Genomic DNA, 27,150 nt, shown 5'->3' on the forward strand with positions numbered 1-27,150 from the left:
AAGGCAACTGGACTATATTTTTTCCTTGAGGAAGAAGATGTTTTGCTTCTCATCCAAGAAGCTTCATCAGTTCTGAACATCTTCTTCCTCAAGAAAAAAACATAGTCCAGTTGCCTTTTGAAAAAGCACCTTTGAGACTACTAGTCTGACAAAACTGTGGCAGATCAAATGAATTGAGCAGTATCTGCGGAAGTCAAGAATCAGGATAATTAATGGTACGACTCTTTATGTTTAGGAGCTGTCATTTTTTTAAATTTCATCTCAAAAATCACTTCTGATAAGTTAACAAACTTTTACTACATGCCACATTCCCATATCTGTATCTGTGGCATCCAGATAAATATGTGGTCAGCAAGAGCAAACGTTTATAGCAAGCCTACAAAAAGCTGTAATTCATTTCTGTGTCTTCCCTGTACATTTCTACATAATTTCCTTGCTGTCGTGAGGACCTGAATTCTCAAACTCAGCGTCTGCTTCGGGGACCAGATTGAAGAAGCAGAGCACTTAACTTTTAAGTCCCAAGACCAATACCTTTAACTGAGCCTCATCTCGATAACGCCGCCGTTTTTCCAATTGCTTGTTTCCACTATTTGTGATAGCCTGGAATTCTTCTTCTGCTTTGGCACTTTGCACTTTGGCTTTTTCAAAATCCTCACAGCGCTGGAGGTAATGGAGGCGAGATTTACGCATCGAAGACAAGGAATCATTCTGCAATTAGAGGAGGCAAACTGTTGTCGGGCAGTAAATAGCTCTACCATAGGCTTTGTTTTTGAATGCCTTTTTGAATGTGTTTGTATTACTAGTAGTCCTCGACGTACAACAGTTCACTTAGTGATTATTCAACGTTCCAATGTCGCTGAAAAAAGTGACATGACTGTTTTTCACACTTATGACCGATCCCCATGGTTCCCAGTTTTATGTCACTTGGCCATCTGCAGCTCGCATGAAGTTCTCAGAAAAAAAACCAAAGGGTATTCTGTCCCAACACTCAGAAATAATGTTAATAATAAATGCCCTCCATGTGTTTTTTTGAGGCTTTAAGAGTAATTCTTGTAGCACAGGGGTGTTTAGATCTGGCCTGTGGGGCCACCCTGGAAACAGTGAGGGACTGGCCCACGGTGCCTCTGCCAGTGAAAATGGAATTTGGGAGGGCTGTGTGCCCTTGACATGAGTGACATCAAGCTGGCCACTCCCATCTTGGCCACCCCCACCCCGGCCCCTGAAGTTAAACACAACCTTGATGTGGCCCTCAATGAAATCAAGTTTGACACCCCTGTTGTAGCAGGATCCAATATGGTTCTGCTGACTGACCCAGACTCAGTCCTGCAACATTATCCTGGGACACATACATTCACCTTTATTAGTCACTAATTTTTATAGCCCAACCTTCAAAATGCAGCTTAAAAATAATCACAACTCTGAATTGCTTTTAGATGATGATGGAGCACAGATTTTGCTAAGTTATCAGAGTTGGAGGTTGTTTATTTATCTCTGTCCTTACTTTCCAAGCATTACAGAATCTTAATCTTAACTATGATACATGTGCTCACACAGTACGACAACTGAATATTTTGACATCTAGAAATCACAAGCAACTTCTTTGCAAGGTACAGATAAACCTTGACTTACCACACTTCATTTAGTGACAGTTTAAAGTTACAGTGGCACTGAAAAAAATGACTTATGTCTGTTTTTCACACTCATGACCGTTGCAGCATTGGTGGGATTCAATTTTTTTTACTACCAGTTCTGTGGGCGTGGCTTGGTGGGCGTGGCAGGGGAAGGATACTGTAAAACCTCCAGTCAGAGGTGGTATTTGTCGGTTCTCCGAACTACTCAAAATTTCCGCTACCAGTTCTCCAGAATTGGTCAGAATCTGCTGAATACCACCTCCGCGTTGCAGCATCTCCATAGTCATGTGATCAAAATTCAAATGCTTGGCAACTGACTCATATTTATGACTGTTACACAATCATCTTTTGAGACTTTCTGACAAGTAAAGTCAGTGGGGAAGCCAGATTCACTTAACAACTATGCAACCAACTTAACCACTGCAGTGATTCATTTAATAACTGTGGCAAGAAAAGTGGTAAAATGGGGCAAAACTCACTTAACAAATGTCTCACTTAACAACTTAAATTTGGGACTCAATTATGGTCATAAGTCAAGGACTACCTGTATTCTAAATTGACTTCAAAATACAAATGAGTGTGTTAAAAAAAAGAGTATAGTTTCCTCATTTTGGGTGTCATACCTGATTCAGCCTCACAGTGTCAATCTATGCTTGATCCTTTTTCCTTTTTAAAATCATGTTTAATATTTTTAGAAACCATAAGTCTGCAGATCTTGACTAACCCATACAAGAGAATTGCAGTTTAGCAATGATTTTTTTTAAAAAAAATTAAAATGTACCTAAATCAACTTTTGTCAATCATCTAAGTTTCTTTACATTAGCTGCCATAACCTGGATATGAACATTGATGTAAACCCATATTCTAACCTAGATTTGGAAAGTTCATTTTGGCACCAGCCATTTATACACAAACACTTGCCATGGATGGATAAGCAGAATTTGGTAGTTTATCATCTAAGTGTTTTCATCTATACCTTGATAAGTAGAAGGAAAAGGAAATTTTATTTATGAAGTAATGTTCCTGAGAACAGACTCCTTGGAAAAATAATAGAGCACTTTCTTTCAATGTGAAGATCTGGTCTACTCAGGTTATAAAAAAAATGATTTTACATGGAAGCCATTGATGTGACCCTTTGTCCATATCTTTCTGTCCTGGTACTTTCTGGGATAAAAACTCCCAGTCTCTCTAAGCAAGGTTTTCCTAATCTACCTCCCAACCTGAACTTCCATTGCCCAAAATTTTATTTAAAATTCTAAATGTACAGCAGCACTTATAGCACCTTAGCACCTTTGGCCCATGCATATCTGTCAAAAGACCAACCCTGATTGCAACTTCATCCCTTGATCTGCTCTTACCATCCTTTTCTGTTCTTTCTGCCACTGATCTTTGAATTCCTTCCGCCATTTCTCAATTTCATTCCTTTTGGCCCAAAGAGGCTATAACAGAAAGAGGACTGTTAGGTGTAGATAGCAGGAGAGATTGTGGTATGAAGCAGGAATTCAGAAAAAAAAAACATTTTAAACATTCTATTTCCCAGCTCCATCTTCTTCAAATGCAGTTGTTCCAGTCACAATCTCTTTAGAACCAAGATTCTAGTCTGATAGACTCATGGGGTATTTTAAATTGTTGCTCTTGCTAAGGGATGCTTTATCTAAATCAGAAAACTGATGTACCTCATAAAATTCTCTCAGATGCAACGTTCCAGCTGTGTCGATGGCTACGTTCCCTGCCTTTATGTCATGCTCCATGACCAGGGTATAGAGGCTCTGGAGAGGCATACCATTCTGGGGAGACAAAAGTATTGACCAACCTGCTAGAACAATCACATTCTAGCTGACAGGAGATAGTCATTCCCAGGCTCTCTGTCAGATCCAGCACTAAAAGAAATAACACACATCCTTTTTCATTGCTTTCATTCTGCACTCAGTGCCATTGACACAGTACCAGGCTTCACATCTGGGATTAATATAAATTAGTGTTAGTGTCATATCACTTAATGAATTCAGTTCCTTATTCATTGCTGCATACCATCTTTCTTTTTCCTTATTAGGATACTTTTTAATTTCTTCTACAGAATTAGGAACTTCATTAATCTGGTACACTGTGTTAGCCTGGTACCTATCAGGCGGTCTAGATACACGTGTAGTTCTTCTGGGAATTACAGGGCTTACAGGAGGACTTTGTTGAACTACTACCTGTTCATCTTCCTCATCCTGTTCAGCTATTGAATCTGTTTCTTCCTTTATGGGCACTATTTCATCCTGTATTTGTCTCTTTACTTTATTTTTAAAGTTACAGGGATAACTAATGGGATTTCTATAGGATTCATTAATTACATCTTTATTGGCATCCTGTTCTAATTTCTCCCATCCTTCATGTTCTAGAAATTGGGCACTAGCACTACATAACACTTTAGATGTGCCTTTCTCCCAAAATCTATATGCCCTATGGTTTGCCTGATAACCAACGAAGAAAAATCTTTTAGCTCTATGTTGCCCTTTTTTCCTGATTTGTGCAGGAATATGCACCCATGCTGGTGCACCAAATGTGTGCAGGTAACTTAGATCAGGTTTCCTGCCATGCCACCTGGTGAATGGAATTTCACCTGTTGTTGTATTAACAACGTTGTTCAATATGTTATTAGCACACATTGTAGCCTCCCCCACAAAGAATCAGGTAACCCAGAATCAGTTAACATTGTTCTAACCATTGCCTGTAGTGTTTGGCCTCTTCTCTCAATAAAAGCGTTATGTTCTGGCCTGTATGGAGCAGACTTCTTATGCTCTATTCCAGCTACCTTAAGTCTGTTCTGGAATTTGTTATTAATAAATTCCGCACCATTATCTGTCACCAGGGTTATCAGTTGCCGTTTAGACTTTCTTTCAGCAAACCTAAGCCAATTGAAAAAATGTTGATATGTTTCAGTTTTGCTTTTCATTAAATAGCAAAACCCATATCTAGAATAATGGTCCATAATGCTCAGTATATATCTAGCACCCCATACTGGGTTTCTTTGGACCTATTATGTCTGCAAATACTACTTCTAAAGGTTCTTTTGTTTTGAAACCATTTAGCCTATTTGCAGGCAATACTTTGCTCTTATCTTCACAGCAAACATTACAACGCAAATATTTATCACAAGGTTTTAACCTTATTCCTTCAGATAACTCAACTGTACGTTTTAGCATTTTAAAATTTACATGCCCCAAACGCCTATGCAATAAATGGATACATTCTTCATGAGGCTTTATATTATTAAATACAGTTTGAGCCTCCCCTTTCTTACTATTATCTAAGACATATAATGTTCCATTTAAAGCTGCAGTTACCCTTTTGTTATCTTTTTCAATTATGCAATTATTATCTTTAAAAGTAATTACATAACCTAATTTATCTAATACCCTTACTGAAAGCAAATTAAACTTTAGTTGCGGTACATACAACATTTTATATCCTGGTTTATGTATGGACAACGTGCAAAACCTTGACCTTTCGCTTTCAGGTTCCAGCCATTAGCAAGAGATATATGTTGGGAACTTTTAGACATTTTTATAAATTTTGTCTTATCTCTTGTGATGCAGTGGGATGCGCCACTGTCAACCACCCATAGATTATTCTTCACATCAGAGTTGCTAAACGTGGCTAGTTCAAATGCTTTCTTTGGCTTTTTTACATTCTGGCTTTTTTCTTTTTGCAGAATCTTGCCAAATGTCCTCTGCCTCCACAATTAAAACACTTTTTAATTGTGTATGCCGTCGAAGATAAATTCTCTTCTTCCAGGTGCTTTACTTTGCTTTGCTGGTTTCTTTCAAGCTTTGAAGATAATTTCTCTTCTTTCTTATCTTCTCTCAGCTCGTCACGCTCACGCCTTCTTCTGGCTTCTTCTAGTAGCCTGCCTGTAATCTCGGTTAATGAGAGGCTTTCTTTTGGCAATACCTCTAACGAAGTCACATAGTCATCATAGCTTTGATCTAATGAAGATAATATTATGTAGACTTGTTGCAGTTCATTAAATATAAGCTCTTTTTCTTGCAAATCTTGAAAAATGCTCTTCATACAGTTTAAATGAACTAACATATCTCCATTCCTCTGAAGATGCGTTGAAAAAGCTTCCGTGTAAGATTTATATGTGCTCCTACACTGTCCCGAACATAAATCTTCCTGAGGTTCTCCCAGCAGTTTGCAGCATTTTCTTCTCCACGAATATGGACAAGCTGCTGATCACAGAGAGTCAGTCCTATGATGCATAAAGCCTGCTCATTCTTCAGTTTAAAGTCTTGTAACTTTTCTTTATCATCATCATTAGCAGGATCCCAGCTACTCACATCTGGTGGGTTTGCTATAATGTCCCACAAACCTTCTCTGCGTAGAAGTAAACTACATTTCATTGACCATGAAACATAGTTTGTTCCATCCAGCCTGGATATCATGGACAGTTGTGACAAATTTACTTGTGCCATTATTCTTCAGATATTTTGACTATTTTAAACTAATTAAAACAGTTTGTTTTTACAGTAATGTGCAACTCACACCAACTCTCTTTGCTATATCCTGGTTAGTTAGACTATGTAGCTGGGCCCATAACCAATGTTAGGGTTTGGGGATTAACCCTAGAAGAGTATTGCAGCAGTAGTCAAGCCAGGAAGCCAAAGGAGAGCGGAAGGGCCCCAGAGTATACACACACTGAACACAAACACTGTTTGTAGTTTAAATAGTTTTTAATCCAGTTAGACTTTAAAGCATTGTCATTCAGTCCATTAAGTCATTCACAGTATTTCCATCCAGTAAGACTCACTAGTATAGTTCAAGTTAAGAGTCCTTGCATATCTTTATCAGCCGATAAAGATATCTTCTCCTCCTCCGGTTTCACTCTCCAGAGAAACAAACGCTGGATATTCAGTAGAATTACGCAGTAAATCAGCAAACAGTAGCAAACAATAACAGTTCAGTCATAGGCACTCACAGTCAGTAATCACAGTTAGTCACAGTAAGACACAGTTACAGACAGACACTCAGTTACAGTCAGACAGTAAGCTTTCCAGCTTCTAATGCTTCCTTATATTGTAACTTCTAACCGCACCCTTAATCGGCTAATTGCCTGCTGCATTGTGCTTAAAGTGATAAGCACTTAAACCATGATATCTAAGTTTTATATATTTATTCACCCAAACCATATTTGGTATCAATGTTATACCTAACAATTAGAATCCATATAGGAGACAAGGATGAAGCCACACACAAAACAGCTGCTTCTCTCTGCAGTGCAGAGGTCAAAGGAACAGGTACTCGTTCTCAATGGTTTAAACTTGAGGCTTTTGATTCTTGGCATGAGTCTTGGGTAGTTGAGGCACGTTTCCATAGCAGTCATTTGTTAGCCCAGGGAACTCACTAGGCCAGAGATCCCCAACCTTTCTGGCTTTGTGGACTGGTGGGAGGGGAGAGAGGAGATGGCCCTTGTGGTGGGCAAGCACATGTGTGCGTGCAGCTCCGTTTGCATGAGCGATGTGCACTGTGCATTTGTACCCACCATTCATGCAAATGGAGTGCCTGTGCATGCGCTTGCCCGCTGCTTCGGGCAGCCCAGTTTTGAACAGATAATAGCCCAGTAGAGGGCCATGGCCCGGGGGTTGGGGATCTCTGCATTAGGCTCAGTGTTTATGCATAAGACATAGCTAATGCTGACATCTTAATATGTGAAACAAGGATATCTTGATTAAATTATCCAAGTAATACAACGACTTTCTGGGTATCACAAGCACTGGTGCTTCCAAGAGATTGAACTTCTTTTGTTAAGACTGCCAACCACACAACAATGGTTGACAGCAACTGCCATAGTTTGAAGTAAACCTGACAGTATGAAGTTTTATGAAACCTAGACCACTTCCAAACTACCCACTAACCAAATGGTTGTAAGTCGAGGAGTATTGATCTCTTTGGGAAGCTCTGTGATAGAACATGGCTGAATGTTACTTAGCTTTCTTAGTTACATAAGTTAAGCTCTTACTGTTAAATGTAAATAATACTTAAAACATCATTGGTGTCAGGCTTTCAATTTATCAGGAGCACATACATTTATTTAAAATGCTTCATCCAATGTTTTGCTCACATGTTGTCTTTTTATGAGGGTAAAGTCCACTTTGCCTCAACAACTACAGTCAGTGGGGCATTTTTAATGCATGCTATTCTTATATAAATAATTGTTGCCTATGCTTCTGTGATTAGGGATGAATTCATTATTAAGATTGTTATTAAAGTGGGGCCTGAAAATGAGATTTTTACATTCCTGCCCACACATATCATATAAAGGATGATTTAAAAAGACAATGTTTATGTTTGTGTACAAACTCTCTGTAATACTTGCACCAAATAAATTTGATATGAATTGCAAAATGAACACACAGAAGACAAAACTTGGAACCATTACCTGAGAAAGAATTATATTTCTTCCAGCTTCGGCTATCTTCAGAATGTTCTTTGCAAATTCAATTTCTGCAAATAACCAACACATGAAAGGATTGAATCTTCATCAGAAATCCATGATAAGAGCAGGAAGCTTATTTCTCCTGAGCTGGATAAAATCTCAAAATTTTGGAAATCTATCTTTGTGGCTAAGTTTGTAAGACGTACACCCGACTCTAATGCAAAATTCTGCTTTCTTAATCTCATGATGGTCTGGGGGACAGTGACAGTCCCATTACTGAAGAAATCTGGAAGTATGTTATCTGAATAGGTAATCTATGAGGGGAAGAACGACCGGGTCAAAGTCATTTACCAAGTTTTTATAAAACATAGGTGTTGACAAAAATATATATACATACCATAAGTAATACGTTTGTCTATCCAGTTCAACAGCTCCTTGATGTATTTGCACCACATTTTGGCATATTTTAGGGCTGCTTCTACACCACCTTCACATTTGATCAGCATCTCATCAGCTTCTTCAACTGAGAAAATTAACAGGTTGAATTTAGAACACAGCCAACTAAATCAGTATTTTTGTTAACGAAGGGCTGACCTATTCACAGTTTCAGAATTTCTTATTGCCCAAACAGAAAACCTGTGCTCTTCTAGCTGTTGCTGAATTATAATTTGTAAATCTCTCATCATTGCCTATATTGGCTGAAGCTATTTACTACTGCAGTTCAGCAGTCCCTGGAAGGCCAAAGATCTCACAGTCTGAGTAAGTTTCTTGTGTCAGGGATATTCAGGACAAACATATTTGAATCTTAGACCTGAACGCAGAACTACTCTGGCTAGATTTACACACTGAAGCAAGCCTTTATATGGTTTACATTATTTAGCATCTGTGAACACATTTGTTATGGTTTGTAAACTGGTTTATGTCTTAATACATTGTGTAAACCCATGCAATACTTTTATGGAAAAATGTAAGCATTCTATAGCAACCTTTCTCTGCCTTCATTTTCCTCAGAGACTCATTACTTCCCCTTTCAATCTTTGTAATTTCTTCTATTTTAAATGGTCAGTGTAACAATACACCTCTATCCTTTTTCACTGCTTGACCTTGCTTTCTGATCTTCTGCCTGATCTGTATAAATTATTTGAAACTGCCATCAATTCACCACTCCAAAATGCAATTTCTCCCTGCTTTCTAGCTGAAAAATGTTGTCTGAACTTAATATGTGACTGAAACAGAGACAGTTCATATTGAAAGCTCCTTTACAAACACTCTAGCTCTCCTTGGCCCTGATTAGAAATTCTAACTCAGTGTTTCCCAACCTTAGCAACTTTAAGACTTGTGGACTTCAACTCCCAGAATTCCTCAGGCAGCCATTCTGGCTGGGGAATTCTGGGAGTTGAAGTCCACAAGTCTTAAAGTTGCTAAGGTTGGTAACTGGTCCCCAACGTGGTGCTTTTTGGAGATAGACTACACTTTTAGTAATCACAGAAAAAACAGAATTATCATAATGTAAATTATTTATTTACAAATCACATTCAGAAAAGCTGCCCAGCTCATAACAACTCTGGACATTGGTACTGTTAGGAATGATAGTCACCTAACAGTTAGGTTGGCAATATATAAACCAGGATAGTCATTTAATACTGTTGTATCTTTAAGAGAATGTTGTAATTGTGATTGGCTGAGGTTCCTCCAACAGCCATAAGATGGAGCCAGAAACCCGGTTTGGGGTTGTCGTTTTTTTTGCATTTCCTTTGCTTTCTTTTTGCCTTTTGCCTGATCATCATTCTGCTTGAATTGCTGTGAGTCTTGCAACTATTCGCAAACTCTGTTTACTGAACTTTGTTTATGATACTGGTAAAGAAAAGAACTTCGTTTTTGGATTATCCCTGGACTGATTATTTTGAATACTAACTGCTTTAACCGCGTATGATTTGGACTGTTTGTTGGATTTTGTTTACCCATTTACATGAAGTAAAACTTACATTTTACTATTCAGTGTATCTGTGTGCTGGTTGTGTGTTATTCATCACCACTCTCACTATGTTTCCCTGAGTGTACTCATTCTCCTAACGGGGAATACCTCAACAGATACACTGTATAAGCAGGTTGCCATTTTGTTCAGGTGGTAGTAGGCTATTGGTAAAAATATTACACAGCTATATTTTTTAATAATAATCAAGATACTTTATAATTTCTTTGACAACACCTTTAGTCACCAAACTAAGACCTTCATAACTTGCTGCTGCTCATACTAAGGCTTTGACTACTCCAGTCTCCAGCTTTTCAAAATAGTTACCATAATCAATATGTGACCTGGAATCCAAATGTAGGATTTGAGGACAATGGGATATAACACTTTTATTCCACCATCTTCATTGCAAAGTACTAGCAGAAACCAAATACATGGTTTTTGAAATGAAATGAAATCATGGAAATCAAAATTCATGCCAAATATTTCAATTAAATTCTTCCATAGATACCTGACATATTTCCTGGATCTGCTGCTTCCAAATTTTTTTCATATTTACAGAAAAGTTCATCTGTCTGCAAAATAAAAATATGTGGATTTTGATCAGAGGATCATGGGGATGCTATAACGATCGTAAGTGTGAAAAAAGTGACTTTTGTCAGTGATGTTGTAGCTTTGAATGGTCATTAAATGAGCTGTTATAAGTTGAGAATTAGCTGTATATATTCCCTATTTTCCAGTATTCTATGAATTAACAACAGCCCTTCCTCCTCCTTCTATGAGAGCAGAATACATTTACAAGAATACATGTATTTACATATCCATTCCTGTTTTCTGCTTTCCTTTTCATCATCAATGTATTTGTCTATAAGGTAAAGGTAAAGGTTCCCCTTGCACATACGTGCTAGTCGTTTCCAGCTCTGGGGTGTGTGTGTGTGTGTGCTCATCTCTGTTACAAATCCAAGGAGCCAGCACTGTCCGAAGACGTCTCCGTGGTCATGTGGCCGGCATGACTAAACGCTGAAGGTGCATGGAACGCTGTTACCTTCCCACCAAAAGTGGTCCCTATTTTTCTACTTGCATTTTTATGCGGTTTCGAACTGCTAGGTTGGCAGAAGCTGGGACAAGTAACAGGAGCTCACTCTGTTATGCAGCGCTAGGGATTTGAACAGCTGAACTGCCAACCTTTCTGATCACCAAGCTCAGTAACTTCGCCACTGAGCCACCGCGTTCCTTGTATTGTCCACATGTATATGCAGTTTTGGGGGAGCATAAGCCTAAAGCTAAAATGCTATCTGGAATCTGGGACAGAGCAACAGCCCTTCTATTACAGTAGAAAAATTGATAAAGGAGGTAGTCCTTGACTTATGAGCACAACTGAGTGCAGAATTTATGTTGCTAAATGAGAAATTTGTTAAGTGAGTTTTGATTAATTGAATCACTGCAGTTGTTAGATTAGTAACATGGTTGTTAAGTAAATCTGGCTTCCCCATTGACTTCCCTTGTCAGAACGTTACAAAAGATGATCATGTACTCCTGGGACACTGCAACCGTCATAAATATGAATCAGTTGTCAAGCATCTGCATGTAAATCACATGACCATGGGGATGCTGCAATGGTCAAAGTGTGAAAAATGGTCATAAATCACTTTTTCCAGTGCTGCTGTAATTCTGAACAATCACTAAATGAACTGTTGTAAGTTGAGGACTACCTGTACTCACAAGCACAGGAATGAACTCACTAGACCAGGGGTGTCAAACTGGCGGCCCATGGGCCGGATGCATCACCCGCAGGCCACGCCCATCCCAGCTCTGCAAATGCGAAAAACGTCATGAAACGTCATATGATGGCAACGTGATGCACTGAGTTTGACACTCGTGCACTATGCAAATTCAAAAGCAATTTGAAAAAAAAAAGAGGGAAAGAGTATCTGACCATTTCTAATTCTGCAAATAAGAAAGCTACTGAGGTTACATATATGTTCCACCCCTTAGGTACTGGCAGAAAAAAAAGAAAGAAAGCCATTCATAATTTAGGATCTGAATCTTTTCTGATTGCCAGCAAAATCAAAATATCAAAGTAAAACTTTTAATGATATAAATGTGAAAGAAAGAAAGAAAGAAAGAAAGAAAGAAAGAAAGAAAGAAAGAAAGAAAGAAAGAAAGAAAGAAAAGAAAAAAAGAAAGAAAGAAAAAAAGAAAGAAAGAAAGAGGGAAGGAGGGAGGGAGGAAGGAAAAACAGAGAGACAGACATGCAAAAATACTATGCAGTGCCCAACTTTTTTTATCGTCTACCAACTAAGGACTCCCAAGAGCAGCAGAATACTTCCACATTTCATCATCTCAATGCATAAATGCATGTGACACAGTCCTATTAGCAGATACATGTGTGATAATAGTTATAACTGAAAAAATGTCTTTAAAAAATTATGTCACCAACTAGTTGTGGCAAGAGTATTTTCCTAAAGAAAAGTGGGGTCAGCAGCACACATTGTTATTATTATTAGCCAGAATTAAGATAACTTTTATTTCTACCTGTACTATTTCAGGCTGTGGGTTTGAAGATTCATTGCTGTTGTCATCAGCATCATCATTAAACATTTCAATTGCCCTAGAAATTGGAAAAAATCAATAGGAGAAATTAATTAAAAGGAAAAATGCACTATTCTCCATTAGTACAAAACAGCACTGAACAGCTCATACCATTGTGAAAAGCTGGGAGGCAGAATTTAACCCTAATGTAGGACAGAGAGTCCTTCTCTACTTATTATAATATGTATTATCCTCTAGGATTCTTTTCATGTTAATTCACCTCAACCACTGCATCATCTATGTTATAGTTGAGGCTTTTCTGTAGGACATTGTGTTTTGCAGTGGATAGTGAACCATTGAACATATTCACAACTCATTCCAGTTCAGGTACCTGGTTGCTTGTGGGATTTAGCTTGAACAGTTTAGTCTAGACTTTCATTTTCTTTATTTTTTCCAGCTTGTCTTTGGGATGTAGTCTTGATGGTGGCTGTCAGCATTTTAGTGTGTTTGGGGAATATGGTTTGTTCCAATTGGTTCTTGAGGTTATCTAGAAAATGCTGATATTTATTTAATCTGAGGTGAGCATTCATGATCATTTTCCTCCTCCTCCTCCTCTTCATCATCATCATCATGATCATCATCATCATCACAGGCCTCAAACACAACATAGATGATGCTAATCAGTTTTAATTCTTGGCAGCCTTAGAAGCAGCGTTTTCTAAGGGCTTTCCATAGAGGCCCAAGAAAACATAAGGCATACAATTATACCACAAACTATAAGGACACAGAATCAGAACCAACTCAAAGCAGAAGACAGAACCTAAAGAAAGACCAAGTCATCATTATCCTCCCAACAGATAAAGGCCATACTACAGTTATCCTGGACAAAACACAACGTATACAAAAAGCCAAAGAATTACTGGACAACAAAGAAACCTATATTCCAGTTAGAAACAACCAGGGGTGGGTTTCTACCAGTTTGCACCTATTCGCTAGAACCGGTTGTTAACATTCTAAGCAGTTCAAAGAACCGGTTGTTAAAAGAAATTACTGGCCTAATCCTGTAAGGAAGGCAGGAAGGAAACATTCTGGTGTTGCTTATAGAAACTGCCTCTCCGTTAACCCTTATTACATTCTTGGCAGGACTAGACTTCCTGTCTCAGGAACTTCTCTGGAGTTATTTCCCCCTCCTTTGCTGGTACTTTGCTTGTGTGGAGTGGCCATTCAAAGTTACAATGGCACTGAAAAAAGTGTCTTATGACCATTTTTCACACTTACGACTACTGTAACATCCCCACAGTCACGAGAGGCCAGGCAAGGAGGTGCATGCCTCGATGTGAGTGATATAGAGTTGGCCATGCCCAGCCAATAACATGACCACCAAGCCATGTCCACCCAGTCACATGACCACCAAGCCATGCCCACCAACTAAGCCACACCCACAGAACCGGTTGTTAAAAAATTTGAATCCCACCCCAGGAAACAACCCAGTACAGAAACTAGACAAACTGATCAAGATAACCCTGAACAACCTAATTATGAAAGGCCAAATCACAAAAGAAGAACAGTGGCAGATGAAAAGCAGTGGATTCCTCTACCCTGCTTTTATGGATACCAAAAACAAGGCCGACATATCTCTTCATGCAATTGTATCATTATCAGGGACCCCACCATACAACATCACTAAAGAACTGACAAAAAAGCTTTGACATCTTACAGAGGGGAGTAAATATTCTATCAACTCCCAACTACTGTACCTACAGGAAATCAAAGACCTAATAATATAAGAAGAGGAGATCATGGTTTTATTCAATGTCAGAGCACTCTTTATATCCATAAACCCGGAACTATTGAAAAATTTATGGCAGTAGCACCACACACACACGACCTAACCAAATACACCAAGATCCAACTACTCAAAATGATGGATCTCACCAACCTCTGCCTCACTATCTATTTTCAGTTTCATGGACAAATATATTAGCAAATGAACACCAGTGTGATTACTACTTTTTGGATATACAACAGCGTATGAATCTGGTAGATGGATAACACCTTTGTTATAATAAAAAAACTCAGGAACAACTAGGGAAGACACATTAAAAAATCAACATCTTGAAAGGAATAAAATTCATAATGGAAGAAGAAAACAACACACTACCCTTCCCAAGTATTCTTATAGCAGAGGAAACGGCAGCAAACAAAATTCTATTGTAAAACTACTCATATCAACCAAGTGCTCCACTACAAAAGTAACAACCTAACCTCCCACAAAAGGAGCTATATAAGAACATTATTCAGACGAGCACAAACACAACCCAGAACACCAGAAAAAGGAAACATACTGTCTATATACAACATCTTCCAACAAAATGGACACCCACATAACTTCTTCAAAAGTGTCTGACTACTTAATTCACTGCAGTACAATCAACACAAGCTATGAAAAAGATGTCATTAGTACCATACATCAAAAACATCTCAGAAATAATCAGTTACAACCACATGGCATCACCATAGCACACAAATCAACTAAAACCCTTCAAAACATCTTAAGTAAACCAAAAGTTCAGTAGCCAAAGAAGAAAAACAGGAGGCATCTACAACATGCAGTGTAAGGGCTATAACAGTCACTACAGTTCATAGGACAGACAGTCCAAAGACTAGCAGAGTGCACCCATGAATACCAACTAGCAGCCAGAAGACACAATGAAAACTTCTTAATTTCACAACATATAGACAGACTTAACCATAGTTTCATTGGGAAAACTATAAGCATCTAATACCAAGCTGAATCCAAAAATGCTAGGTAATTCTTTGAAGCTTGGCATTCAGGCAAATCAGCCATTAATAGGCACATACAGACAAACAACATTTACACACCATTCAAAAGAGCTAATAATAATACAACCAATTTAAAAAAAACTTTAAAAGCCCCTCTTTAAAAACCAGAATAACTTTTTGCCAGCAATCAACACCCGGATAAAGAGGAATTAACACCAGGATTAACACCAGACAAACAAACAAGCAGTAAACAACAACCTAATCAAGGAACTAGTTTGAGTTCCTCAAATTCTCAAATTAGCTTGAGTTCCTTAAACTCTCAAACCAGACAGCCAGTTTGGTGTAGTGGTTAAGAGATCAGGCTAGAGAAGACTGTGAGTTCTAGTCCTGCTTTAGGCACAAAGCCACTTGGATGACTTTGGGCCAGTCACTTTGTCTCGAGCATAGGAAGGAGACAGTGGCAAATCACTACTGAAAAACCATGCCAAGAAAACTACAGAGACCTATCCAGCCAATCTGCAAGAACTGGACACAATTCAACGGTAGGAAAAAGAATAACAAATTTTAAGAATTCAATAAGCTCAAAGCTGTATCCAGAGATTTACAGCACTTTCTCATTGCCCTCCCCTTTGATTGGAGCAAACAAAGGCATCTGAGGATGGGAAATTATGGGATAGACCTTCATTCCTTTACTGACAAAAGTAGTAGATCAACATTTCTGGAGGGGTGTGCATTTTTTTACTGTGCACCTAATGTGTGCATTTCTATTTTTGGTGTGCGCCTAATGTACACCTCCACAGCTGTAAATAAACATATGATTTATTTCAAACCTGCAGAAATGGACAAATAGGCATTCATTCACTTTAAAAATAATAAAACTGAAAATGTCTTATATCGCCCTCCGCTTTTCCAAATGAAATTGTATGACTGTGGCTTACATTTGTTCTAACTATAAACATGGCCTTTCAATAAGAAATTGCCAATCATTGGTATCTACAAAATAAAACCAGTCTCTTCCAACTAGCTGCTGATCCAGGCTGCATGATGATAATGGCAATTGTAGTTGTAATATCTATACATCATAGCTTAGGGAAGGTTGCATTAGACTTTGGTGACATCTATAGAATAGTAGGCAACAAGCAAAGACTATAAGTAACTCTTATATTTGGGAGTCCTCACAAACCCTGTCCCAGTGGAGAGCAGATTGGGCTGAAAAGGACTGTGACCTAGCATATTGTACCATCTTTCATTCCCATGAAAACTACAGTAGTACTTACAGTACCACAATAGTATTTTGTTAGTTTTTCTGTCCAAAACAAAAAAAATACAGAAATTAAAAATGCTAGGCAAGTGAGTGTATGCCCCAAAGAAGAATATAATGATGATAACAACAACAAGAAAAAGTTTGCCACCAATTCAAATGACTTTAATTTATTAGTATACTTGAAATCATGTTCGGGATTTAATATCAGACTTTTTTCAACTGAAGGCAACAAACTTCTCTGCAAAGAGTCATGTCCTAACAGTGTGTGAGTGAGTCTTGATGCAACCTTCAGATTGAAACATTTCTTGAGGTCAAGGAAAGAAGTATCATTTCCTTGCAGAAGCCAGTCCCAATAGTAAATAACTATTATAAAGTGCTTCAGCCCACCTCTACTAAATCATGAATTGATGGACATTTAAATTAGGTTTAACAGTTTGCTCTTTACATACATTTTAGTTGATTTACATCAGAAGAAGAGTAGCAGAATAGTATAAAATATTTTGTCCCTTGAACATTGTACATGCAATATAGCACCAATTACCTCTTTCATCATCTTCAATTCCAACATTTCTGTCTCTGTGTCTTTGAAAAACATATTATTCTCTGTGTGTAAATTCAGTAAAATTACGGTGGCATTAGTTCTACAGAACCCAATCCGTAGTGCTTGATTTTCTAGTAGCCGCTACCCACAGAGATGAGTGTTGACTCATGGCCTGGATCTTTCAGGTTACAAGAACTTATCTCCCCACCATCACATACCACATTCACAACAGCATTAAGAAATGTCTTTAGTGCATGCCGAGGACAACAAAAACACAAAATACGCACGCATTTCCAATTGAAATTTCAAGGGCATCCAAACTTCGGAAAATCTCACTGTAGCGTTTTTTGTTTTCAGTTCCTTTTACTTGGCTGTTGAGATCTGAAAAAAACAAAAAGAAATTAAAAAGAAATTTCAACAAGTTCAAGCAATAGGTTATTTAGCACATTATATGGATTTCTACTGATGCAATGGAACTTCCTGTTACTCAGCTCTTCTTCCTGCTGCATTCCTTCATACACCCTAAACCAATTTCAAAATGTCAGCCACATGCTCCAGAACAGATTTTTGGAGTATGTGGCATGCAGAGTTCGGAAGGAGAGGAAATTCAATCTACTGGCAAATGTTATTCCACTAGGGGATGGATGCAAGAAGATCATCAAGGTGGAAGGATGCAACAAGATGGCTTAATCACACATCAAACATCATGGACATGGTTGCTATGAAAAACTGCACAAAGGCCTCATTTTCTTTTTAAACAAAAAGCTGTTGAAACTGATTTGAAGGCTTAATATTGGTTGTCCTCCAAACCCTACTAATGGGCTTAGTGAAAAATCAAATTGGAAATAAAGATGGAAACCATATTTACTGTACATAGCTACTTTGGAACCCAATCAATCAGAATAGAGTTGGAAGGGTCCTTGGAAATCTTCTATTCAAGCCCCTTGCTCAAACAGGAGATTTCCCCAAATATATATTTCAGATAGGTGGCTATCCAGTCTTTTCTTAAAAAAAACTCTACTCAGAATAAAGAAGACCAGTGTGAAAGAAGGTGGTGTAAAAGAAAAGTCCTGTCCAGGAGTGGCACATGGTATGGCACATGATGCAGTGGGGCCAGCTGACAGCAGCGGGTAGGAGGACAGCCAGATTAGCAGAGATGGAAGAAACATAGCTGGATAGGGGAAGTGGAGGTAACCCCTCACTTTCCAAGAATGGCCTGATCCCGGTGGATCCTTGCCTAACAATTGAGTGGGTTTTCTTCAATGATAGCAACTGGGATTGCTGGAACTGCTGTTACTAATTTCAGTGGTCATATGACATTTCTGTTAATGACTGTGTTGTTCAGCAATGAAGTTGACAATCCCAATTAGGATTGTTAAGTGAGGATTACCTGTACTCCAGAGTAATATGATTCTATAATAGTAATACTTATACTACTAGTATACTACATTGGATAGGGAGGAACCACATCTGACTCTCAATCCTACAAAGAATGAATAGTTCTGGATGTTAGGGGCACCTAGATGTGGGGATATTTCATCTTTTACACCTTAGATGGGGTAGCACTTACCCACTCAAGACTGGTGTGCAAATCTTCTTGGACTCACAGATCCTGCTTTGTAGGCAGGTGGCAATTATGGCGAGGAAGACTTTTGCATAACTTCATTTGGTGCACCAACTGCGCCCTTTCATAGATTGGGAGGCCCTTCAGACAATTACTCATGTGCTCAATTCCATTTACTGCATTGGACTCAACTTGGACTGCCCTTTGAAGACCATCGAGAACCTCCACCTAATCTATAATACAGGGGTGGAGGCCATGATAAGTACAACTCAGAATGCCCATGTGATATCTCAACTTCATGAGCTGTACTGGTTGCCAGTTTGCTTCTGAATATGATTCAAGGTGCTGGTTATGACCTATTTCCTGTAGTGTCCACTCATCCAGTTGGGTCCAACAGAGCTAGGATCTTCTGGACTGATCAAGCAATGCCATCTATCTGGACCTTAGAAGCATGCCTTCTCTGTCACAATGTCTGCCCTATGGAATGTGGTTCCCCCTGAGATCTGGGTTCCTACCCTGAAAGCATTCTGAACGATCTTAAAGTCTTAGCTCTTCTTTCAGGCATTGGTTGAGAGGCTTCCAGACTCCAATCACCCCAGGCTGGAGTGGCTGGAACCTCTTGTTGGTATTTGACATGTTTGTGTCGTTGAGTAGATTTTTGTTATGGTGTTAACATTATGTGTTCTTTTTGATTTATTATGTTGTTTTGCTTTCATGCTGCGAGCCAGTCAGAATCAACTGGAGTCAGGAGAATATAATATCTGCAAGAAATACCACTTGCCTGCAAGCAAGAACTGGTAGGACCACAAAATAGACAAAGTAATAGAAAATGAAGAAGCTAAATGCTCTGGGACTTTAAAATTCAAATAGATAAGTATCTTTTTTGATAAGAAAAGCTAAAAAAAGTATGGATAGTGGACATTGCAATACCTGAGACAGCAAAAGAGAAGAAAAAAAACCTAGAGAAAATTTAAAAAAAATTATAAGGATCTGCAAACAGAAGCAGAGTGACAGTGGTAAAAGAAAACAATAGTAAGAGGTAGCCTTGAGTGCAATCCCAAAACATCTGAGCACCACTTGAATATTAAAATTGATAAAGTTGCCATCAGTCAATTATAAAAGGCAGTGTTACTTCGAACAGCTTACATCCTGCAGTGTTACCTTTAATATTATTGTTACAACATCTGCCTATCCCAAGGCATTGGAAAGGACTCGATCGGTGGACAAAAAAATCAAAACTAGGCTAAACATCTGGCTGACTGTATGACCAACCATAATAATCCTAAAATATCAACTGATATTCAGGCTGCTTTTGAATTCACGTGTGCACAACATTTGTACCAAACCAGAGTAAACTTTGAGGGATGACTGAACCTGCCTATCTAATCAGCTATCAAAACTCAGCTTGCCTCCCAGCTTCTCTCATATTAAGGAGAATGATCAATTGATGTCTTCCATCTCTTAATGACATTTGGTGGAAAGAAAAGGCACAAAACTGGGGGAAATCCATCAGCCTCTTTCCCTAATGAACCCTATAAAATAAGGACTGAAATAGTTGCTGGCATTGTGCCTGTGGCAAGATACTGTAAGACTCATCACTGAGAACAGGATATTTTGTGCTGTTGGCTGGTTGACAAATTTTTAACTTGATCGTGAGGAACAACCTGTAATGTCATCAAATTCATTTCTCTGAACTGAATGCTTATGCAACTCTAAAATTAAGTTTCCATAAAAGAAAAAATAACCTAAATATAAAGCTATAAAATAGACTTCATCACTTAATACTGTTAATAAACTTACAATCAATGGACATACTGATTAGGAATTCTAGAAGCTGAAGCCCAACACCAAGATGGAGAAGGGACTACAAATGAGTAAACATGAATGCTGAACTTTAGAAATATAAACTTTAAGAGAGCAGCCACACATTTATAGCTTGTAAGATGTGAGAAGGCAAAGGCAGATATAGTAGGCCTGGTGAGGCTCAGCATTCAGCTGAGTAAAGTCATATATCAACTGCTTTGAAAATGTCCTGGGTGTTAGAAGCCTACAGATCAAAATCCCACAATTGCTTCTCTTTAAATGATGTTGATCATTTCAATGGAACTTCCCCTGGTAAGTATAAATAGATATTTTTCTTAAGGTTGGTACAGCAGAAGATAAAAATTGTTGCGAATAACATATTTCCCCACATGCAGCAGATTTTAGAGGGAATGAAATATCATATTGTTCACAGCAAAAGGACCAGCAGTGTGAGGCAGCAGCCAAAAAAAGGTATTAGAATTCCTGGTTGTATAATCAGAGGCATAAAATCAAAATAGCATGAAGTATTAGTACCATCTTATAACGCTTTAGTAAGACCACATCTGGAATACTGCATTCAGTTTTGGTCACCACATTACAAAAAAGAGGTTGAGAGTTTGGCAAAACTGCAGAGAAGAGCAACTATGGTGATTAAAGGCCTGGAGACAAAAAACATATGAAGAACAGTTGCAGGATTTGGGTATGGCCAGTCTAAAGAAAAGAAGGACTATAGGTGACATGATAGCAGTGTTCCAATATTTAAGGGGCTTCCACAAAGAAGAGGGGTTCAACTTATTTTCCATAGCACAAGAAGGCAAGACAAGAAGCAACGGATGGAAACTAATCAAGGAGAGAAGCAACCTAGAACTAAGGAGAAAGTTCCTAACAGTGAGGACAATTAACTGGTGGAACAGCTTGCCTTCAGATGTTGTAGGTGCTTCATCATTGGAGGTTTTTAAGAAACGATTGGACAGCCACATGTCTGAAGGGTCTCCTGCTTGAGCAGGTGTTTGGTCCCTCCTAACTAAATATAAAACCCTGTTCTCCTTTTATTTTGTCCCTCTAGAATACGGGTGTCAAAATCGCGGCCCGCGGCCCAGATGCATCACTGCTGGGCCCGCCCCTGTCTGGTTTAGCAAAGGGGAAAATAGTCTCAATACATCACATGATGCCACTATGACGATGCGAGTTTGACACGCCTGCTCTAAGGAGTCTACGTTTTTTAGAGCAGCTTTGCTATTTTATTTATGTATTTAAATTTATTGGCCACCCCAACTCCAATGGACTCTAAATGCATCCAAATGCCATCTTTTGGCTGGAGGTAGGCATGACTAAAATGAAGGTCAGCTTTATCTGAATCTTTGATGTAGAACATCTGAACTTACTGGGAAGGTATCAGTTGTTTTAACCTTGCAGTGGCTCAATTATTTAATGGCTCCTGTAGGATACCTTTCCCCATTAGAAACATTGAACCATAGAAAAGCTTTTACACTGGCAAGGTGGCAGATACTACCATCTGCTGTATTGGAGGTCAACATTGCCTAGTGGAGAACCAGAAATATATCATCCTCCATTGTCCATTCTATAGACAAATAAGGGATAAGCTTATTTTTCCTTGAGCAGTAGGCAACCTGATAGACCTGACTTGGCTTATGCCCAACTTCTATTAAAGGATGATAGTCCCTGCATCAGGGCTAAAGTTGCAACATCCTGCACAAGTGTTTTCAAACTTCAGCAAGTGTGTACTGAACATGGGACTAATTAAATGCATTGATTTTATGCCCACGCATTTCTTATATTACTGCACTGATTTTAACTTGATTCCTTTTTAACACTGATAGAGCCCACCCAATTCTGGATGTTTTCTAATGGCTTTTTTTTGTGTGTGTGTGGTTAATGTAGCGGCCTGACACTTAGGGCATTTTAGTAAAACTCATCATTTCCTATATGGAAGTGATGCTTCCTTATGTGAAACAGGTTTTTAAGTAAATAGATTGGGTTTGCAAAAAAATAAACTTTGTTGCTGAATCATAAAAACCCACATGATGTTTCATCCAACATATATGTATTTACTAGAATCTTAAAACCACACTATAGATTGACTAAATAATATATTGTAAAAATATCTGTTGCATGAAACAAAAACCTGCCAATTACGAGTACAGCATGCAAGCTGCTGATTAGAGAAATTGATTCCTGTTTAAATAGGAGACTGTTTTGAGGACAGGAATAATCCTTGTGGCCACAGCTGGTGACTGTAATGTTCTCCTGGACTTCACAGTAATTTTCCATGTAATTGAATACAACATTCTTTAGGATCATCTTAGGCAGTTCCACATCACAGTTCTATGAGAATCTCTCTTCTACTTCTAGTTCAAGCATGTAGCAAAATTCTATTTTCAATGTATCTATGAAAATCAGTGTGGATTTATCTGGAGATTTGGCTTTGGATCATCTATGTGCAGATGACACTCAGCTCTGATACTTCTTGTTTCCATGCACAGGGTGCGGAGAATGAAGAGCTCTTAAACCCCTTTGAGAAGTGTGGATTTTAGCATGGGTTGGAGGGCTCATTCACTCTCCCAGATCTTCTTTAACCACCTCTCATTTCTACTTTTTATGAGATGGCAAGCACGCCACAAATTCTTTTCTGCTGGCATTTTTTGCTTTTTGTGTAAGTTCAAGTTCTCCGACAGAACAACAGTGAAAATTTTCAGTATGATATGCATATGTGTGTTTGGGAGAGGGGGCTGAGTAAAGTAAGATTTGATCTAAATGTAGATTAAGGCAAAATTCTGAGGAACCTGCCTCACAGTTACTGTAAGCAGATACTTCCCAAACTTGGGTGAATTACCCAAACTTGGGGCAAAATAGGATTTTTGGGGGGATGGGGATAACAACACACAAACCCATTACCCAATCACAACAGAGACTTTTAAACTGACTTGATGTATTTTACCTACAATGGATAATAAACACTCTGGGAAGCACTGCTGTCAGGCTGCTGAATGATCTCAATACAACAAGCTGGCCAGACTGTGTTCCTTGGTTTTTATGTCAGTAGGGAAAAGAGCAAAGAGAGGCGGCCAGTATTCTCCTCCTCCTCCTTCCTATTAGAAATAAACAAGATCTACATACCATTCAACAGAGACAATTAAAAAGCCAAAAAGGAAATGAAAGATCATAGCACGCCAACAGCAATCAACTCTCAGATGAGCAGAGATTATCACCAAAATGAACATTAGTCCAACAACCAAGAAGCAAACAATATCCCAACCAAGGAATAACCAAGTCAGACAAACAAACAGTAGACAACAGCCCAGTCAAGGAACAACCAAGACTGCTTCCAGTAACAGGGCCTCTAGTAGCACTGATGATGTACCTAGTTTGATCATGAAAGGTCTACAAGAGAACAACCAAGCTCAGAGAGCACCAAGGATCCTCCCCCACGCACATATATCATTCACATCCTTACTTCATATTATATACATTTGTGTGGTTGCCTACCAAAGGATATTTGTGATTTCTATGAGGTGGAGTTGAAAATGTGTCAGGTCATTTATTTCTTTGAAGCTCAGAAGGACTAGTGAGTTAAGAGTTTTTGCAGATAGGAAAACAAACTCCACAAGGCCAAGATGAGGATGGAGAGAGAGAATGCGCACAAACAATTCTACTATAGTTTCTACTAGAATTGAAACAAATATATATCATCTTGGCTTTGTAACATAACTAATATTGTGACATCACAAAGACCTGGAACTGCTTTAAAACTGTCATAGACAGATACAGAGGAAAAACTGATATCAAAGATTTATAATTACTTATTAGAATATGACTTAGCAGAAGAAATAGTGAAAGGACCAATGATAGCATGGGCCAGGAATTTGGGACATAATCAGGGGTGGGATTTTTTTAACTACCAGTTATGTGGGCGTGGCTTAGTTGGTGGGCATGGCTTGGTCATGTTATTGGCTGGGCGTGGCCAACTCAGTATCACTCACATCGAGGTACGCATCTCCTCGCCTGGCCTCTCATGACTGTGGGGATGCTGCAACAGTCGTAAGTGTGAAAAATGATCATAAGTCACTTTTTTCAGTGCCATTGTAACTTTGAATGGTTACTCCACACAAGCAAAGTACCAGCAAAGGAGGGGGGGAAAACTCCAGAGAAGTTCCTGAGACAGTAAATCTAGTCCTACCAAGAATGTAATAAGGGTTAATGGAGAGGTAGTTTCTATAAGCAACACCAGAATGTTTCCTTCCTGCCTTCCTTACAGGATTAGGCCAGTAATTTCTTCTAACAACCGGTTCTCTGAACTGCTTAGAATGTTAACAACCAGTTCTAGTGAATAGGTGCAAACTGGTAGAATCCCACCCCTGGACATAATATAGAATTGGAGGATTGGGAAAAGATTTGAAAAAAAAATACAATAACAAAACCAGCGTCATATAAAGAAAATCAATATAAAATGTGTTATCAGTGGTATCTAGCCCCTTCGATACTGGCTAAAATGTATCCTAACTTAAATACAAATTGTTGGAAATGTAAGCAAATACAGGGTACCTTCGTTCACGTATGGTGGCTTTGTCCAAAAGCTTGGCCCAAGAAATATTGGGCCAAAATACGAAATTGGTTAAAAGAAATTATGAAAGCCCAAATAGAATTTAAACCAGAATTATTTCTGCCTGGTAAAGCAGGAAGAGCCGAGAACAAGAAAAAGCTTCTTTTGACGGTAGATTGAGTGCCCTTTCATGATTGCAGAACCTTACATCTCTAGTCAAAATAAGTCTGCTAAATACTTGATCAGCTGGACAGAAATTTTTCAGTACAGTAATGGGAGAGTTCAAATCCCCTGCTCTGAGAGTGGTGAGATTCTTTCCAGCTGCCAACAGGCTGTTCAGCAGGTTTCAGGGAGCTCCTGCTATGGGGGCAGAAAATAGTGTGCCCTGCATTTTTCCCGGAGGAAAAAAAAATGAAAGAATGGTGCAGAAGAGACTTCCAAGAACCCAGGGAAGATGGAGTGGCTATATTAGCTTAAGTTGCCAATTGGTATTTAGTTGTCACTGCTCCCTACAAATCACCTGACTTAATGCTGCCAGAATAGTTGGTGAAATGTGTCAGATTTTACCCACCTTGACCCTGCTACAGTTTACTGGCAGATTGGGGTAGGGGTGGGGAACAAGGGATAGAAAGCTAATCAGCAGAGAGGATGATAAGGGGGACACTCTAAGAGAGATGGGTGTAGAAAGGGTGGAAAAATCAAGATTGGATATATTATTCCCGGGAGACTTAAATTACTGAGAAGGACAGTTATGAATGAGAAAATAAATGAGAGAGAGAAAGGTTTTAAAAGGTGTGCTGAATGGAGAATGGGACGGACAAAAAGCAAGACGAAAGCTAATGTCTTTCTCCATCTAGTATCTTTAAAATATCTTGGGATTGTTGTTTATTTGTAAATGGAGCATAGCAAATTTATTTCCTTTTTGTAGTGCAGCTTTGGCTGCCACTCAATGGTTAAGACATGATATAACATTTCATGGGCTCACTTATGATATCAATGTCATGCAGTCAATATGACGATGACAACATAGCCTAGATTGTTTGATATCTCAAATATCTTGGTCTATTTTATTTTATTTATTTATGCTACTGTTTTATTATCTTAGTCTTCATGGTTTTAAATCAACAATAAGTAGAATTTTCATGGTTAGTGTTATTAACTTGTATGTCGTGTTAATAATGTTTCATAACTTTGTTTTTGTTCCTTAGATTCTTATTCTAAATTATATAGCTATGCTTTATTTTAACTGTAGAACTATCATCAGATAGTTCACACATCATACTAAACCATGAACCCAAAATCAAACAAACTATCATGATGTGTGATTCTGACTGAACTCTGATTTACTTATGTGGCAAATAAAAGTGGAAGCCTGTAGCTGTAGAATTTAGAAAATGCTACTAGTCATGCGCTTATGATATTAACAGAGCAAAATCTTCATGTTTTCCTTTCCTCTGCCCCAGAAACAGGATGTGGTTGTCTTAGTTGCTTCATCAAGCAGCAATGGGAAGCTTGTTCATTGGACGGAAGAAAACCCAGCACTTACTCTGAGACCCTCTGACCTAAATGTTATCTTTTCCTTGCCTTCCTACAGAACTATGTGGACTGTCAGAATAAATGTTAATTGGAAGAAAAAAAGAGGGTTGTGTTTAACATCATCACTTTTCTTTTTAAATGGATTTCATCTCTTGGAAACCTGACATTTGGTCTGAAAATAGAACACATAATAACATGGCTGGAAGAGACCTTAGATGTCTTCTAGTCCAACCCTGGAGACTTTATGCCATTTCAGACAAACGGCTGTCCAATCTCTTCTTTAAAACCTTAAGTGATGGAGCATCCACAACTTCTGGAGGCAAGCCATTCCCCTGATTAATTGTTCTCACTCTAGGGAAATTTCTCCTTAGTTCTAGGTTTTGCCAAGTCTTGGACAGCTTTGAAAGATTGTTTGCCTTTTCTTGTCACCATGAAAGGTTGACCAAATTGATTCCAACCAGCTTTCTCCCCCCACCCACCCCCCGGAAATGAATAGTTTTGTGAATAATGAAATTACTACAAATCCTATTTGTTATTT

The 27,150-nt window shown here is 38.5% G+C and overlaps 1 protein-coding gene across 9 annotated transcripts in view; it reads right to left on the reverse strand.

The window, feature by feature from the left end:
- Positions 1-27,150, reverse strand: part of GMIP (GEM interacting protein) — a 71,267-nt gene that overhangs the window by 25,048 nt on the left and 19,069 nt on the right. For all 9 annotated transcript variants that reach the window (XM_026673821.2, XM_026673819.2, XM_087956572.1 and 6 more), the window contains 8 exons: positions 17,436-17,529; positions 12,563-12,638; positions 10,539-10,602; positions 8,453-8,578; positions 8,059-8,123; positions 3,308-3,418; positions 2,990-3,070; positions 532-708 (listed from right to left, as the gene is read on the reverse strand). In XM_026673821.2, coding sequence (XP_026529606.1) covers positions 532-708; positions 2,990-3,070; positions 3,308-3,418; positions 8,059-8,123; positions 8,453-8,578; positions 10,539-10,602; positions 12,563-12,638; positions 17,436-17,529 — 794 coding nt within the window. The remainder of the gene's footprint in view (positions 1-531; positions 709-2,989; positions 3,071-3,307; positions 3,419-8,058; positions 8,124-8,452; positions 8,579-10,538; positions 10,603-12,562; positions 12,639-17,435; positions 17,530-27,150) is intronic.

This window comes from Notechis scutatus, chromosome 2 (assembly GCF_049901735.1).
Source record: "Notechis scutatus isolate UNSWTSFEM ecotype Mainland chromosome 2, rNotScu1.2, whole genome shotgun sequence".
NCBI classification, from domain to species: Eukaryota; Metazoa; Chordata; class Lepidosauria; order Squamata; family Elapidae; genus Notechis; species Notechis scutatus.